Source organism: Hesperophylax consimilis, unplaced genomic scaffold, assembly GCF_061612785.1.
Source record: "Hesperophylax consimilis isolate HC1 unplaced genomic scaffold, BYU_Hcon_1.0 scaffold_32, whole genome shotgun sequence".
Lineage (NCBI taxonomy): Eukaryota > Metazoa > Arthropoda > Insecta > Trichoptera > Limnephilidae > Hesperophylax > Hesperophylax consimilis.
The window spans coordinates 1,278,215-1,296,300 of NW_028301262.1; the positions used below are offsets into that span (position 1 = coordinate 1,278,215).

Consider the following 18,086-nt stretch of genomic DNA (forward strand, 5'->3'; position numbering starts at 1 on the left):
TTGGATGAACGATATTCTCATAGAAAATATACAAACGAGGGATAAATTATGGAGAAAATGGAAAAACATGCCAACAAACAAGAAATATGAAAAAGACTACAAAAAATACAGAAATAATCTAAATAAGCAAATATTAGATGCAAAAAAAACATACTTTAATAACAAATTCAATAATTGTTTTAAGGATATAAAAAAAAAACGTGGAACGAAATAAACAAAATATTAGGAAGAAAAAACAAATCCAGTTGTGACGCAGTTATATCCAAATATTTCTTGAAGACCAAACCGACGGATGAAGTTGCAGAAAATTTTGCTAACTTCTTTGATGATGGAGTAAATGAGTTACTACACAAATGTGATGTCCGTGCGTCTCCGTGCCAGCTAGACGATTTACCGCATTCTATGTACCTACCCAGAGCTAGCGTAAAACAAATCGAATCTATTATCGAAATAATGAAAAACTCAAAAACACCAGGATTGGACCAAATACGTATGTATGATATAAAAAAAACATGTAAAAATTCTGAGCGCAGTAATTACTCATTTTATAAACACAATAATTGATACTTGCCAAATACCTGAAGAATTAAAAACTAGTATTGTTAGACCTATTTTTAAAGGCGGTGATCATTCAATTATAAATAATTACAGACCTATTTCCCTATTACCTGCCTTGGAAAAAATTCTCGAAAAATATATAGCAATATACCTAGATGGATATTTAAATAAATTTGGTATCATTGACGAATGTCAGTACGGATTCCAGAAAAAAAAAAGCTGTGACGCACTACTTAATAATTTTTCTAATTTCATAAACACCCAGCTCAACTCTCAAAAACACGTACTTGTACTCTTTATTGATTTCTCTAAAGCCTTTGATACACTATGCCATAACATACATTTTACATACATTTTTGCAAGCCTGGAATTTATAGCAGTTACCAGCTGTCAAAGTATCTTCCGATATTTTTTTGAAATCTTTGAGAATTTGAAGTGAAATAGTAACAGAAAACTGTTCTAGTGAATTAATCCTAAATTGATACACAAGTTAGTGAATCCTAAATAAAAATAAACCCAATAGAACAAACTTTATCTGACAAATTCTAACTATCTTTGAATAGAATTTGTCAACACTATATTTTTTCAGTATCCAATAAGTGCAAATGTAAAGTGAACAAAACAGTGGCTTTCCATAGCAATTAAATAATAATAATCAGCTGATTAGTTCAACATAAAGCAAAAGAATATCAGTTAAAAACTTTTATCAACTTAACCTAGAAATTGGCAATAACAATTTGGACAATTAATAGTGGATACAAAAAGTGATACTCAAAACAATCAATTTGACATTAAATCATCTACGGTTTTACTCATCATACATAAAAATTAATAATTAAGTATAAAAATAAATTTCAAATGCAATAAATAATACTAAAGTTGATATTGATTATTTATTTTTATCTTATCACATCTATCGACCAACAGACGAAGCTTAATCTGCTGCCAAAAACACCATAAATAGTTGCTGCCAATAGATGTCACTCTAGCCCAAAATTGAAATTTTATAATATCCAAAATAAATAAAAATCATTTAAAAATGGCTCCCAAAAGTGATACAATGGAACAAAAATTAGAATGTTTCAAAGAACAATTGTTACTAACAATGAGCGACAGAATTGACCTTCAACTAAAAAATTTTCTAAAAAAAGATGTCAATAAAATATTCTTAGACATTAAAAAAGGAATTCAGGATATAGTTAAGAGCGTAGAATTCTGCTCTAACAAAATTGATGATTTCGAAAATGAATTAAAAAAAACCCATGAACATCAAAAAAAAAATGAATCGAAAATTGAAGAACTACAAAAAGAAATAAAAAATCTTAAACAGTCAGTAAACCATATCCAACAGAGCTCACTAGAAACATCCATTGAAATTCAAGGAATCACACTGAAAAAAAATGACGACATCAGAAAACCAGTAGAAATGCTGATGTCGACACTAGACTGTAGTGACCTCCTAAAAAATAACTCATTGGTGAATTACTATAACAACCCGGTGAAATTATTACTATTCAATTTGATACAAAGGAAACGAAGGATAAGGTCATCAAACAAAAAAAAAATTAAAGGAATCTTCACTCCCAAGGACATCAGGTACTCAGAATCAACTGAAAAAATATTCATAAATGATAAACTTACCCCAAAGAATAAACAACTTCTTTGGTTAACAAAATCTACCAAATCTTTGGGATATAAATACGTTTGGACGAAGGATGGAAATGTATTACTGAGAAAGAACGAAGAATCCCCTATAATAAGAATAAATGATGTTAACGACATTCCAACCCAATAATCATGTACCTACTAGAGTAAGAAATTTTTATAATTAAATTTGAAAATGGATTACTATGACGATTTTTCGGTCCCAGACACTAAGGTTTATGAAAATATGACAGAACTAAATAACTACATAATTGAGGGAAATACAGATTTCAATTTAATAAATTTAAATATAAGAAGCATACGCAAACATTTTGATGATTTCTGTATTTTCCTCAATTCTCTAGATTTTCGTCCAAATGTAATCATACTTACCGAAACGCAAATGCGTGACTCAATACCCTACCACATCTCCGATTATGAGACTTACTCACTACCCTGTAAACATACTTCTCACGATGGTCTCTCAATATTTTACAGTTCAAATAAAATAACTAACGTAATAATTAATATCCCCAAATTTAAGTATTCTAATGCCATACATTTATCCTTCACACATAACAGTAAAACATACTCTATACTTGCTATATATCGCTCCCCTTCCTTAGACTCTAAATCCTTTATTACAGAACTTAAATATTTTATAAATGAAAATAATTGCAATCAATCCGATTTCTCATTTATTGTAGGTGATATAAACATCAACATTGATAATTCGATCCTAAACCCTATTGCAAACGAATATCTAAATGTAATATATAGCGAGGGTTATCTGTCTTACATAAATAAACCCACTAGATATGGCCATCACGCTGATTCTTGCCTCGATCATATATTACTCAAAACTAATAAAAATTTTATACCCAGATCAGCTGTCCTAAAATTCGATATCACAGACCACTACCCAACCTTTTTCGGTCACAGTAAATTAAATTTTCATCATACAACTAAAGAACAACAAGTGGAAAAAAATAAAATTAACTACCAAACACTAAACAATTCTCTAAAAAAAGAAACTTGGAACCAAGTTTTATCCAATGATGACCCAAATCAATCACTGAATACATTCTATTCGATATTAAATAATAATATCAAAAATAGTCTAGAATTAACACGGACACCTAAAAGAAAACATAAAAAAATTAAACCATGGATCACGCGTGGACTGATAATTGCAAGTCAACACAGGAACAAACTGTACAAAATTTACAAAAACCATGAGAATTACTGTATGGTAAAAGGTGTACCATCTAATGGAAATTTACGTCAGCAATACATAATCTATAGAAATTTTTTTAATATTCTTATGAAGAAATGTAAACAAGAATACTATGCAAACCAATTGCAAAAAGCTGATAATGATTCTAAAAAAACATGGCAAGTCATAAATGAAATAACGAATAGAACACACAAAATAAAAAGATTTCCCGAAAAAATTGTAACAGACGATAAAATAGTCATAACGGATGTAGGAAAAATCGCAAATAAATTCAATGATTTCTTTACAAACGTTGCCGCAGATTTAATAAATAATAATCCCTCATTTCAAAACAGTATACATAAATCAACCCAAATAGACATACCCACCCCCGAATATACTCCTAATTTATCTCAATTTAAACGGATAACTGAATCTGAAATTATAAAACACATTGACAATCTTAAAACAAATACAGCCAATGGTCCAGATGAATTAAGCTGTATCACAATCAAGTCTATTAAACAACACATTTCTATGCCCTTTATTTATTTATTTATTTATTTATTTATTTATTTGGAAAAGTTGACAGCAAATCTGTAATTATATAATGATACAATAATAATATTATTAATAATGCCAATTATGAACTTTCCACTGATGAATAGTTAATGGTGTTACAATGGTGTACAATGGCATAGAGATGTTCTCTTAAATTAATTTCTTGTTTAGTTAGGAAATATTAAAAATATTAAAATAAAGGAGGGTGGGGGGAGGAAGGGGAAATATAGGATAAGGATTAAGAGGCAAAGGACGGGAATATATAGGAATTGAACTAGTTTGAGTTTTGTTGATTATTGAGTTTTTGTTTTATGTCGCGTAAAGTCGAGTTAAATATGTCAATATGGTTATAATTTAAGTTAAAAAAGTGTGTGGATCTGTAGATAAATGAGTTTTGTTTGGAATTTGTCTTACAATGAGCGATATTAAAAGTAAGCGACTGTCTGCTGTTGCGATTGGGAACATGGAATAATAGGCGTTGAAGAAGATCAGGACTATCGATTAAATTGTGTGTAATTTTGAATAACATTACCGAATCTGCTATATTTCTTCGGAAAGTTAACGTCTGTATATTGAAGAACTTTGCAGAGTCTTCATTACTGATGTGAGATCGAAAAGAGCGGAAATTAAGGTACCTTAAAAATCTATTTTGAACACTTTCAATTCTATTTTTATGTATTGCATAGCCTGGGTTCCACACTTGTGATGCGTATTCAAGGATACTACGAAAGTATGAGAAATACAGTGTTTTGAAAGTAGCAATATCTTTGAATTGTTTACAGGAACGGATTATGAAACCCAGCATAGAAGATGCGTTAGTGACTACGTGGTCAATATGTTTATTGAAATTCAGTTTACTATCAAGTATAACCCCAAGGTCCTTAATTTCTGATTTGGTAGATAAAGGTTGATGATTAATTGAGTATTCGTGTATAAATATGTTTTTGTTTCTAGTAAAGTGTACGATGAAGCATTTGGATATATTTAATTCCAGACAATGGGCATTAACATACGCGTTTAAACGTTGTAAATCCTTTTGCAGCTTGTGACAGTCTTCGATTGATTTTATAGGTGAGAAGATTTTCATGTCATCTGCATATAGGATGGTCTGCGAGTGTAAAAAGCAGTGACCAATATCATTGATATAGATATTAAATAGTAACGGTCCTAACAGGCTGCCTTGAGGAACTCCCGATGTTACAGCAACAGAGTCGGATTTAAATCCAGCAACCACTACTATTTGACTACGGTTGGAGATATAAGAAGAGAGCCAACGATAAAGATTGCCGTGAATACCAATCTTTAAAAGCTTGTTCAACAAGGTTGAATGATCGACCTTGTCAAACGCCTTACTATAGTCGGTATAGACAGTGTCCACTTGTATTCTGTTATCCAAATTATCCTGCAGGTACTCTGTGAAGGTTAAAAGATTTGTGGTTGTAGATTTACCACTAATGAAACCGTGTTGGGTCGTATTCAGGCTGGGCTTAAGAGCAGAATATAGTTGGTCATAGACTATTTTTTCAAAAATTTTGTTAAATATACAAAGTTTGGAGATTGGCCTGTAGTTTTTAACGTCTGTTTTTTTGCCATTTTTGAAAATAGGAGACACATAAGCAGATTTCCATATAACAGGGACAGTGCAATCGGTTAGGGAACGATTGAAAATTAATGAAAGGGGTAAGGCTAGATTGTGTGCACATTGTTTGATAAAGATTGAAGGTATTTCGTCAGGACCGGCACCTTTGCGAATATCAATTTCCTTAAGGTATTTTAAGACGATTTCTCGTGTCACCTCAATATTGCTTATATTGGATGTATGGTTCCCGACGTCAGTTGGATCAAGGGTAAGTGGATCGGAGGGTTTACTGAAAACTGAACTGAAATATTTTGAAAATAAATTTGCAATTTCCGTTCCATTATTGGCTTTCAGCTCTCCAAAATACATACATTTTGGGACACCTTGGGATGCGTTAGAAGATTTGACGTGGCTCCAGAAGTTTTTAGGGTTTGAGGAAATATTGTTTTCAATATTACTCAAGAAACGGGCTTTGCTTTTCCGACATAAGTCTTTGTGCCGTTTACGAAGCAGGGAAAATGCGTCATAGTCAGCCTGGTTCTTGTGTTTTTTATATTTGCTAAAGTATTTTGATTTTTCCTTAGTTACCTTAATAAGGGCAGCACTGTACCAAGGAGGATATTTTGAGTTCCACGAAAGTTTATGAGGAATATGAAGATTTATGAGGTATTTCAAAAACGTATAGAAACCGTCAAGCGCTGGTTCTATTTGAGAGGTAGAAAAAATGGAAGCCCAGTCAGCTTGTTCAAGGGCGAAATTAATTGAATCGTAGTCTCCACGATTATATAGAAAAACTTTTCTTTTCGCATTTGTCAATGAAGGAGTTTCCTGAAATGGCACACTAATGGATAGAGCTTTATGATGTTCATCTTCGGGAACTAGCGGGTCGTCATTAGATTCGACGGAGATTAGTAGATTTGACAGAATCAGATCTAGGATATGGCCGCTTGAGTTTAGTTCACCGTTATATTGAGAGAGGTTCAGAAAATGCATACAGTCTACGAAGTAATTACTAACGTGAGTAGAGTAATTACTAGCTGCATATTGAGCAGATGGCGTAGTTTGGATCCATGAAATTTCAGGAAGATTAAAGTCACCTAAGATAATAAAAGAATCATTGGGGTTATTTGATACTACGTCTGATAACATGTTCAGGAAATTTTCGATTAAATATTGATGTTGAGTCCCTCCGGGGATGTACACGCAACATATATGGACCAAACTGTGAGGTGTAGTATTGGTGCGAATGGTGACCCAAATGTCTTCAGCACAAGAAGTCCATTCTGGTCTGGCGACGCTGATCAGCTCCTGTTTAATAGCTATCACTACACCACCGCCAAGACGCTGACCGGTGGAAGCGTAATCGCGGTCTCTACGATATACATAGTATCGAGGATCGAAAAGTTCTTCGTCTCTGATACCTTTGGTGAGCCATGATTCTGTGAGGGCAATTAAATCGTAATCGTTTGAAAAGGTATTTTGAAGGATCGTCGTAGTCTTGGTACGAAGACCTCTACAGTTCTGGTGATATATTGCTAAAGACATGGGGAGTATTCGAATAAATATTAGTGAGTAGGCGGTAAGTTATACATATAAATGATAACTTCAATAAGTGAGTTCGGTTATAGTGGTCATGCAGTTTTACAAAGTAAGTACATCTAACACAATAATTTCTTGGTATGGGTGCATAAAGTAGTTTAAAATAATAATGGTATAAAAATCTTGTAATACGCATCTCTGGCTCGGCTAGTGATAATATTATTCTGATGTTGATATAATTAGATGGAGGTAGATATCCATATTTGAGGTAAGAGCGGTTAATAATACTATTCAGTTTATATTTGAGTGAAATATTTGTTGACAAATGAGTATACGGTAATTTGCTTACCACGGCGGAGAATATAATTAGTGTGTGTGAGACCGCGATTGTCCGTCGAGTAGGTCTGATTGTCGGGAGTGCAGGGGGTCGCCAACATGCGGTAAAATGTATTCCAGGTTGGTTCTTGAGAAGTGTTGACTGATTTAGAAAAGAATTAGAAAGTTTGTGGGAGAGGGTGAAATGGTAGAGGGAGGGTGAGTGTAATAGGAGTGGATAAAAGGAGGGGGGAAATGTATGGGGAGACACATGAGTATATGAAAAATCCATTTTACGACGCGAAGAGAATGCAGATCGACTCAGGCTATTTTCTTTAGGTCCTCTTCCTTGAAAATTGGTATGGGAGGCGAAGTGGGATTTTTTCTCACAAATATCCGGGTGTTTTTTATCCACGTGAACTGGAATCCCTTCTCCTTGGCAATACCCTTGGCCCGAAAAAGGAGGTTTTTGTTAGAACTAGTCAGATGGTCGTTGACATAGATTTTTCTATCGTCACCAGGGTAATTCAGGTCCTTCGTGCTTATTCCTTTCCTTCGTCGAATTTCGGTGATGAATTCATTTTTACGCGAGCGGGTGGTAAATTTAACAATTATTGGTTTGATTAATTTGGAATGAAGTGGGTCTTTCGCCGAGACTCTGGTGGCGAACTCAATTTCGTTAGTTTTAAAGTTGTGTAAGCCAAGTTTGTTTGCCATCTCTGATAGAATGTTTGGAATGTTTTCATTGTTATCTTGAGGTATTCCTTTTATTTCGACATTCTGTAGTCTCATCCATTGCTCCCTTTTGTTGGAATCTTCTTGTATTCGTTTGATGGTCGATTTAAGGGAGGAAACTTCTTGTTCCAAAAAGTCTACTTTGCTCATTGACTGTTCGAAAGCTTGGAATCTATTGGAAAAGTCATCCAATTTTGAGTTGTTGAAGTCCACAGATTTTTTCAGTTCTGACATGTCTTCCTTGACTTGCTTATTAAGTGTTTTGAGAGAGGCAAGTTCAGAAGATATTTTTTTTATTTCTACCATTACATCTTCTATTGGGTTGGTTGACGTAGCGGATGATTGGAGTGAAGGTTTGCATGCAGTGCAGCGCCAGCTTCTTCTTTTCTCGTTATTAGCCTTTCTGAATGTAGTTTCAGATGTTCCTCCGCATTCGTAATGAAACTGCTTACTGCAGGAGTAACACGTGATGCCGTCGGTAATAGTTAGTTGGCACTTAGAACAGTTCATGTTGAAAAGGTTGGGCACCTCTGGATTGTCGGGCACCGGCGATGAAGTGGATATATAGTTGAGTATGTATGTCTGTCAGAGCACGCACGGCACTGCACTGCCTCTAGTAGGTAGTATTAAATATGGCTACGCGGAACTGCACCTTACTGGACTTTATAATATTGGTTTCACAGCAAATTAACATTAACACTGTAGAGATTATATAAGAGTCAATTTTATGTGAGTTCACTGAAAAATTTTGCGAGGTTCAATGATACAATTTGATGTTTTAACTGTAGGAAAGCAATTATTTTAAGAGAGCGAAAAATGACGTGTGTGTGACACTGTAATCTGTTATGTTATGCCCTTACAACACATTTTTAATTCCTGCCTTGAAAAAAACATTTTCCCAAATGCATTTAAACTCTCAATTATTGTACCCATACATAAATCTGGATCGATCTCTAAACTTGACAACTACAGACCAATATCGCTGATATCCCAACTTGCAAAGATATTAGAAAAAATCATAAAGATACAAGTACTAGAGTTTCTAGAATCTAATGCACTCTTGTCACCAAACCAATATGGTTTCAGATCAGGTCTTAGTACTGATGATGCTTTATTTAATCTAACAAAAAAATTATACACCAATCTAGATTCGAATATGAAAAGTTTAACAATATTCTTAGACCTAAAAAAGGCTTTTGATACCGTCAATCATAATAAACTGCTTGGAAAACTTAATAATATGGGAATCAAAAATAATTGTCTGTCACTTTTAACAAATTATTTACTTGATCGCAGACAATCCATAAAAATTGGCGTAAATATTAGTAAACCAGCATCTATGAGACATGGGGTTCCACAAGGAACAGTTATAGGTCCGCTTTTGTTTCTAATTTATATTAATGACCTATGTAATATTAGTATTCCGGGAAAACTTTTCTCGTATGCTGACGATACTGCAATCACAGTTCATGGTAAATCCTGGGACGAGGTCTCTAAAAATGCAAATAAGTGCACAATTATTGTCAAAGAATGGCTCAATCAAAACCTTCTAACTCTGAACTGTGAAAAAACTATATATATTCCTTTTTATAATACCAAAAAAGCGGCACCCTTAACTCATCTAAGTATAAGGTTTCACAAAAATACTTGCAATCCTGTCTTATGCACTAACTGTACAGAAATGAAATCGGGGAATACAGTTAAATATTTAGGAATTATAATAGACAGCCAACTCAAATGGACAAATCACGTAGAAAAGCTTGTAAATAAACTTAGATATTTAACTTATATTTTTAAACGTTTAAATAACATAGTAGATATCAAAAGAATCAAATTGGTGTATCATGCATTGGTGCAATCATCAGTATCTTATGGAATAATTGCATGGGGGGGGATTTATAACACCCATATTAAGCCACTAGAAATAACACAAAAACTAATACTAAAAATAATGTTGCATAAAGATATGACCTACCCCTCCTTGCAATTATTCGAAGAGGCTAAATTGTTAGAGATAAGAAAAATTTACTGTACACAATGTTTAAAATATATATTTGCTCGAAATTTTCTTTTTATAAAAAATGAAAATCGGTCTAGTAATAGGGTAAATAATGTATTTAAAGTTCCACTGTGCAAAACAAGGCTTGCGCAAAGACATGCTTATTTTATTACACCAAAAATTTATAATGCACTCTATACCAATACAGAAATCAAATGTGAAAATATATCATCCTACAGGAAACATAAAAATGTAATAAAGTCTTGGATAAATACCATAGATATTAATATTTACCTGCTGTAACATCTGATCTTAATCTCTATTAACTTTTAACAAATCCTTATTAACTTTTATTTTTCATATTTAATCCCGTAAATACAGTAAATAATGATTTTACTATAAATATTTTCATTCTTTTCTTTTCAATTTTCTACAAAGATAAAATATGTATATTTAGAGTAATTTTAACTGAACTGCCTTAAAGAAACACAAGTATACCCACGAACTGGCGATGCCTATGTGGGATTTTTTTGCTATCATACATTTATGCATATTATTATTTTTATGTATATGCTGTTTATGAACTCGTGTGTGTGTACGTGTATTGTGTGTGTATGTTATGTATGGTGTGTAATACACTATATATGTATACATATGTGCATGTGTACATATACTTTTCTGTAATTCGCATTGTTTCTTTCTTTTTTTAATATGTATGTAAAAAACATAATTTGTATTTTAAAACCATGTATGTAACAAAAAAAATAAACAAATAATAAAATTTCTACAAATTATTGGAATCCGTGGTAAACTGCTAACTTTTTTTAATAACTACTTATCAAATAGAAAAATGAGGGTAAAAATATTGAATGAGATGAGTAAATCTAAATTTGTAAGGTCTGGTGTCCCACAGGGGTCAATTTCGGGTCCAAAATTATATATTATATATGTCATAGCTATGTCGAAACTATTTAGAAAAGCGCGCAGATTCATTTTCGCAGATGACACCGCACTTGTAGTATCTAATGAAAATCCTCAAATAGCGATTCAAGAATTGCAAACCGACTTCGATGAACTGCTAAAATGGGCACACGATGTAGGATTGGTTATAAATGTAAAGAAAACAAAATGCATGTATATCAGATCACCAAGTTTGAAAATGTGGAATATTCCCAAACTAACCGCACATAACTTTGAATGCATCCATAGAAAAATAATATCTAGCTGCCAATGTGAGAAAATTGATTTTGTCAACGAGTATACTTATCTGGGATTAAAAGTAGATAACACATTTAAATGGGATAAGCAAGTTACTAAAATATGTAACCAGCTAAGAGCTCTAGCAAACAGTTTCTATAAATTAAAATTTGTTTTGCCTCATAGCACACTCAAACTAGTATATTTCTCATTAGTAGAATCTATTCTTAGATATGGAATTAGAAGCTGGGGAAATACAAGCATGACATATATTAAGTATGTTCAAAATTTGCAAACCTCTATCATAAAAAAATTGTATCACCTAATATGTATAGACAAAGACATAATGTGCAATTCTTATATTGTTCTGAGGGCCTGCTCCCTATAAAAGGTTTATAATGGTTCCTTACCATTAAAGATAACTGGGGCAATAGTACTTATAAAAAACCACTGGTACATAGCCACAGCACACGTCTTACAGAAAAAAAAGGGCTGAAAATACCTAAAATAACAAATAAGTATGGAAGCCGAACGCTGGAGTACTGTGTACCAGTGATTTTTAATAAGCTCAAAAATAAATTTGTTTTTTCAGAAAATAAGAGTTTAAGCATGAAAACTGTAAAGGTGTGGCTTATAAATGAAAAATCTATATATATATCTATAAAAAATAAAGCAAACAAATAAGAAAAGGAAAGACATTATTTGAAAGTTTTAATTCTAATATAAATGAATGTAACTATTTTTTTTATTTTTTCACTAACAAGCTTTTGATTTCCAGAAAAAAAAAAAAAAAAAAAACCTTTTTCACTTAGTTAACTAGAATTATAATTCTATTACATTGTGCTACAGTACGATATTATTCACTTTCAATGTGTGTTATAGTATATGTCTTATTTTTGAATGTGTGTTATCTGTGTGATATATTGTCTTGTACTTTTGAATGTACGTTATCGTATTGTCATTTAAAGTGTTAGTGTACTTGGGACGCTTTAGTGAGTTCTATGATTGTATGTAAGAGTCTGTTATTTATTTTATATAACGGGAGACTTATATTGTGTTATAATTGTATATTGAGATAGAACCTGCAGACAAGCAGCCATGTGGCAGCTTCGTGGGACTATCTATACATTGTCAAAAAAAAAAATTAAAAATTTTCAGTCAATAAAGAATTATTATTAAAAAAAAAAAAAAAAAAAAAACATAATAATTATCTAAGTTTTAGATTCTATCATTTGATAACAAACAATATAAAAGTCAAATTTCAATCAAAAATGTGTAAATTTAATAATGTTTGATTTGCAGTATTTTTTAAGAAAAAAAGATATACTTTAAGAATATTGTTTGCAAGAGAAAGCTAGGCGAAATTTATAAATTAATTACTATCATGAGTTATAAAAAAATGCCAAATAGAAATGTCTTTTCGTGCATATTCCGATCCAAATCGCTTTGGAAAATGTACTTGCCGACCTGAGCGAGTTGTCGTCTTGGTTACAGGTGTGACAGCGACAGGTGTGTCCAGAGTGATATTTTCTTCGACCGGAACGAAAGCAGGCTTGAGTCTGTCTATGGAGACGCGTTTAGGTTTGCCTCTTATTGAAATGACCAATGTTTTGTCGTCGCGCTCTTCTACCTTGTAAGGACCTTCATATGGATTCTGTAGATGTTTTCTTACACTATCCGTTCTCAGGAATACGTGCGTGGTGACAGGTAGGTCTTTGTGTACGAAAAAAATTCTAGTACTGTGTTTGCTGGCAGGAGTCGATTTAATATGCTCGAACTTCCTTTATAGACGTCCTACGTACGTGTCGGGTTCCTCACGGGGGGTTTCAGTGAGGAAATCGCAAGGTAGCCTTAGTGTTCCACCATAGGTGAGTTCAGCAGGCGAACCTTTTTAGTTCTTCGAACAGTCGCTCTCAACCAGAGCAATATAAGGGGGAGATTTTTGATCCAGTTCCGGTCACCACATGTCATGAGGGATGCCTTGAGCGTGCGATGCCATCTCTCTATTATCTCGTTCGCCTGTAGGTGATACGCAGTAGTTCTGTTGTGTTTGATGCCAAACTTTTCTGCGAGTTTTTTGAAGAGACAACTCTCGAACTGACGACCATGGTCCGTGGTGATGATGCCCGGGGTTCCGTGACGAGCGATCAAATTTAATTGTAAGTCAGCATGTGGCTCGTCACAAAAGATAAATATTATATTCACTCGAGACGAGACAAAGGTTTTCTTTAACGGTGGGTCAGCATGTGTCTTGTCAGATAGCTCTTCTGAGAAAATGTATATTTGCACTAAGAACATGAAAATGGTTTTTCACCACTGTGAGTCAGCATGTGGATCGTCAGTTGGCCCTTTCGAGAACATGAATAGTTACACTCGGAACATGAAAAAGGGTTTTCTCCACTGTGAGTCAGCATGTGGATCGTCAGTTGGCCCTTACGAGAAAATGAATAGTTGCACTCGGAACATGAAAAGGGTTTTTCTCCACTGTGAGTTAGCATGTGGCTTGTCAGATTGTTCTTTCAAGAACATGAATAGTTGCACTCGGAACATGAAAAAGGTTTTTCTCCACTGTGAGTCAGCATGTGGATCGTCAGTTGGCCCTTACGAGAAAATGAATAGTTGCACTCGGAACATGAAAAGGGTTTTTCTCCACTGTGAGTTAGCATGTGGCTTGTCAGATTGTACTTTCGAGAACATGAATAGTTGCACTCGGAACATGAAAAAGGTATTTCACCACTGTGAGTCAGCATGTGGATCGCCAGTTTGCCCTTTCGAGAACATGAATAGTTGCACTCGGAACAAGAAAAAGGTTTTTCGCCACTGTGAGTCAGCATGTGCCTCTTTAGATAGACCTTTCGAGAACATGAATAGTTGCACTCGGAACATGAAAAAGGTTTTTCTCCACTGTGAGTCAGCATGTGGATCGTCAGAGAGCCCTTTTGAGAACATGAGTAATTGCATTTGGAACATGTAAAAGGTTTTTCTCCACTGTGAGTTAGCATGTGCCTCGGTAGATAGCCCTTTCGAGAACATGAATAGTTGCACTCGGAACAAGAAAAAGGTTTTTCGCCACTGTGAGTCAGCATGTGCCTCTTTAGATAGACCTTTCGAGAACATGAATAGTTGCACTCGGAACATGAAAAAGGTTTTTCTCCACTGTGAGTCAGCATGTGACTCGTCAGATGGTCCTTTCGAGAACATGAATAGTTGCACTCGTAACATGAAAAAGGTTTTTCACCACTGTGAGTCAGCATGTGGATCGTCAGATGGCCCTTTCGAGAACATGTATAGTTGCACTCGGAACATGAAAAAGGTTTTTCACCACTGTGAGTCAGCATGTGGATCGCCAGTTTGCCCTTTCGAGAACATGAATAGTTGCACTCGGAACAAGAAAAAGGTTTTTCGCCACTGTGAGTCAGCATGTGCCTCTTTAGATAGACCTTTCGAGAACATGAATAGTTGCACTCGGAACATGAAAAAGGTTTTTCTCCACTGTGAGTCAGCATGTGACTCGTCAGATGGTCCTTTCGAGAACATGAATAGTTGCACTCGGAACATGAAAAAGGTTTTTCACCACTGTGAGTCAGCATGTGGATCGTCAGATGGCCCTTTCGAGAACATGTATAGTTGCACTCGGAACATGGAAAATGTTTTTTTCCTGTAGGGTTGCATAGGTGCCTATTTAAATTCGACTTATTAGAAAGGGAGAAGATAGAATTAGGACAAAATAATTGTTTTTCCACAGGATGCGTCTTGATATCTGTGGAAAAAAAATAATATGATTATAAAAGCTTTATTCGACTAAATATCTACACTTACCACAATAAAGCACTAAAATAGATTAAAAAAAATTAACAAATTACGATGGCAGAAAATGTAAAATTTTAGGAAGGAAATTGTTTATACCGGACAGGTAGATTCGTTCTAAGCATTCCTTTTTGACATCCGGCAGGTCTATGTCAATTTCCATACAAGGAAGTTCCCCATAACTATCTTCTCGGCATCCGAGTTCCGCCTTAACGGTAACAGTCTCCACATTAATGTAAGCTATAAAAAAACATGTACATAGATTGATAATCGATGTTAAACAACACAAGTTTTCAAATTATAATATTTACGATAAAATACACCATTGATTAATCCTGCAGAATTGAAAATGAGATGAAGAGAGTTCAAGGTTAATTTAATCAAATTAATAAGGACAACCCCAGATGTCCGCTTGGGAAGGAATAAGCATTTGCTTTAGAGCACCTGAATTATGTAGTTTTTTATAAGTTGACGAAATGTTGTTTTCTTCCAATAATAGTAAGAGCCCTAATTGGGCGTGAACAAACAAATAAATAAATATGTATTCTTAATTCATGAGGAAGAAAATGGAAAATTTGAGGAATCGAGCACTTATTGTGAGCATTGGCGGCTTCTGTAATCAAAGGGAATGGCTCTCGACTTGTAATCTGGAGGTTCCGGGATAAAATCCAAGCGTGCGCAAGCAATTTTTTTGATTGATACATGATATTTCACAATATATTCTTGCGGCACGTTCCAATGACAAGTACTTCCCATCTTTCACCACTCTATATCCATTCCCTCCTTTTGACTTCTAGCCACACAACGTACTACTACGCCAAGAGCTTGAGAGCAGTTGGAACACGCGTGGAGTATTCACAAAACTAAATTAAAATTATTTAGTTTAACTAATGTTGTAGATTGGCTGTTTCTGGCAAAGATAAAAACTAAAATAACTACGGCAAAAGAGGGCAGCGTTAAAAAACATATTATGTTCTGTCGCCATGGCAATCCAAAATGGACTTGAATTAATAACACATAATTTATTATACAAAAGCAATGCAACTAACTGGCTGTCTGAGTACTCTCCGCATATGGGGAACATTCCTTCTTTACATCTGGGAAATCTAAATCCATTTCACCTCCACCTTCTTCCTGGGGCCCTGGTTCCGTCTTGATGGAAACAGTTTCTGGATTTACTAGATCCATGGCACCGCTGTCATAGGCTTTGGTAATTGGTATAAGCCCAAACAAATATGCATACCTGAAACAGAATATAATTGTGACGGAACCCTATTTTAAATGAGCTTTTCATTTTGTTTGGTTAAATATTTTGTCAAAACAATGATATCATATGCGAAACTTTTATTGGGAAATAGGGATATACATATTGTGAATATCTTGACCTTGGAGTTGACATTTAAAATCTGTTGAAAGATTCGTCGGATAACTCAATATAACTATAACCATAAGTAATGCAAATACTTTATTAAAGTAAAGCTTTTATTAAGTTCGCCAATGCGCTTTTAACAGAATATTTAAAACTAATTTAAAAAATATTTTTACTATTATAAGCAGACGTCTAAGTAACAGTTTGAACGTTCCGCAAACAAAACTCCAATAGATTTGTTAAATTAGGTGTACCGATAACGGCCGCTACACGATGATGCGTGATTCATAAAAGCATAAGTACTTTCTAATAAATATCACAAGCACGGGAAGATAAATTTAACTTCGTGGGTTCAACAGTTTAAGCGATATAAAGTAGAATTAGAGAGTAAAAACCGGGGGATGCGACTGGCCAACTGGCGATGAAAAAAGGATGAGTCAACAAATCGGGTTAGTTTTACACAGACAATAATGAAGTCTTAGACATGTTTTATGCCATCAGCAGTAATGCATGCATATTTAAATTGATAAAAAAACGATACATGCAAAAGTTTCAGACAGGTAAAATAATTATTCCTCTTTGGCGGCCAAAATACGCATTTATTTTGGATTTTGGTTAAAGTGGTTATCTCCAGCCATAGCCCGAAGAACAGTACACATTGCGAATGTAGAATAAACGGTTGAATAAATGGTTCGATGCCAATAACTTATCATTAAACTCGGGCAAAACTTATTACATAATATTAACACTAACAGACAGACAGTCGGGGCAGGATCATATAACACATATTATATAACATTAACACCCACAAACAGACAGTCTGGGGGCTGACTCTGTATCTCTCACAAGCGTCCGTACCGCGGGTTTATGACTGACAAACCCGTTTTCACTGATTTTGGTACTCTTTAGCAAGTCGTAAACCCGAATTTAATCGAAAACTCAAAGTGACAGCTCGACGTTTCGCTTTAGATCGATATCTTCGGGCTTTTTGTATGGCCCCATTTTGTCACCCCCTTAACCACAGACGACCACAGATAAAACGGTCGTTTGGTCCAGACAGGTAAATATATTGTGGACCATAAAGAATTCTCAAGGCCATTTAAAAAGTGCAAACATAAACAATATAACTGATCCCAGCTAACATCGTTCATTCACTAGCCCAAAAAGATTATATTTTAAAAATAAAAATATTGGAATGCAGGAAAAAGAAAATAAAAAAAACCCACAGCTATGCACACATCAAAATACTTTTTATTTTCAAAAAGACGATGGACAGTAATACAAAACAGGGTCAGTACAACCGATGTATTGAGCATTGATTTATCATTGAAGTAGAAGATAATACTAATATATCTAAACCAAACATAAAACAGAACAAGACACAGAAACATAAAAAGTAACGGTCTCAACTAGGATTCGAACCCAGGATTTCTGTCTTACTGCAACAACTTAATAGGATTTTATTTGACCTTGCACACAAATACAAGAATACACAAAATACATATTCAACGTGTTGAAAGATATTCATTATGTCAATTAATAAAAAAAAGAATTAGAGGCAGGGCCG

The 18,086-nt window shown here is 34.2% G+C and overlaps 2 protein-coding genes across 2 annotated transcripts; both read right to left on the bottom strand.

Moving 5' to 3' along the window:
* Nucleotides 1–7,733: 7,733 nt before the first annotated feature.
* Nucleotides 7,734–8,381, bottom strand: LOC149409268 (uncharacterized). The gene has a single exon (XM_089649980.1). It carries the CDS (start codon nucleotides 8,379–8,381, stop codon nucleotides 7,734–7,736), a length of 648 nt encoding a protein of 215 aa, XP_089506106.1.
* A 3,173-nt stretch (nucleotides 8,382–11,554) lies between these two features.
* Nucleotides 11,555–17,434, bottom strand: LOC149409269 (uncharacterized). Its single transcript, XM_089649981.1, has 4 exons — nucleotides 17,273–17,434; nucleotides 16,200–16,393; nucleotides 15,250–15,390; nucleotides 11,555–11,589 (listed from the first exon to the last, which is right to left on the bottom strand). Exons 2-4 carry the CDS (start codon nucleotides 16,336–16,338, stop codon nucleotides 11,555–11,557), a joined length of 315 nt encoding a protein of 104 aa, XP_089506107.1. The 5' UTR covers nucleotides 16,339–16,393; nucleotides 17,273–17,434.
* Between the last annotated feature and the right edge of the window lie 652 nt (nucleotides 17,435–18,086).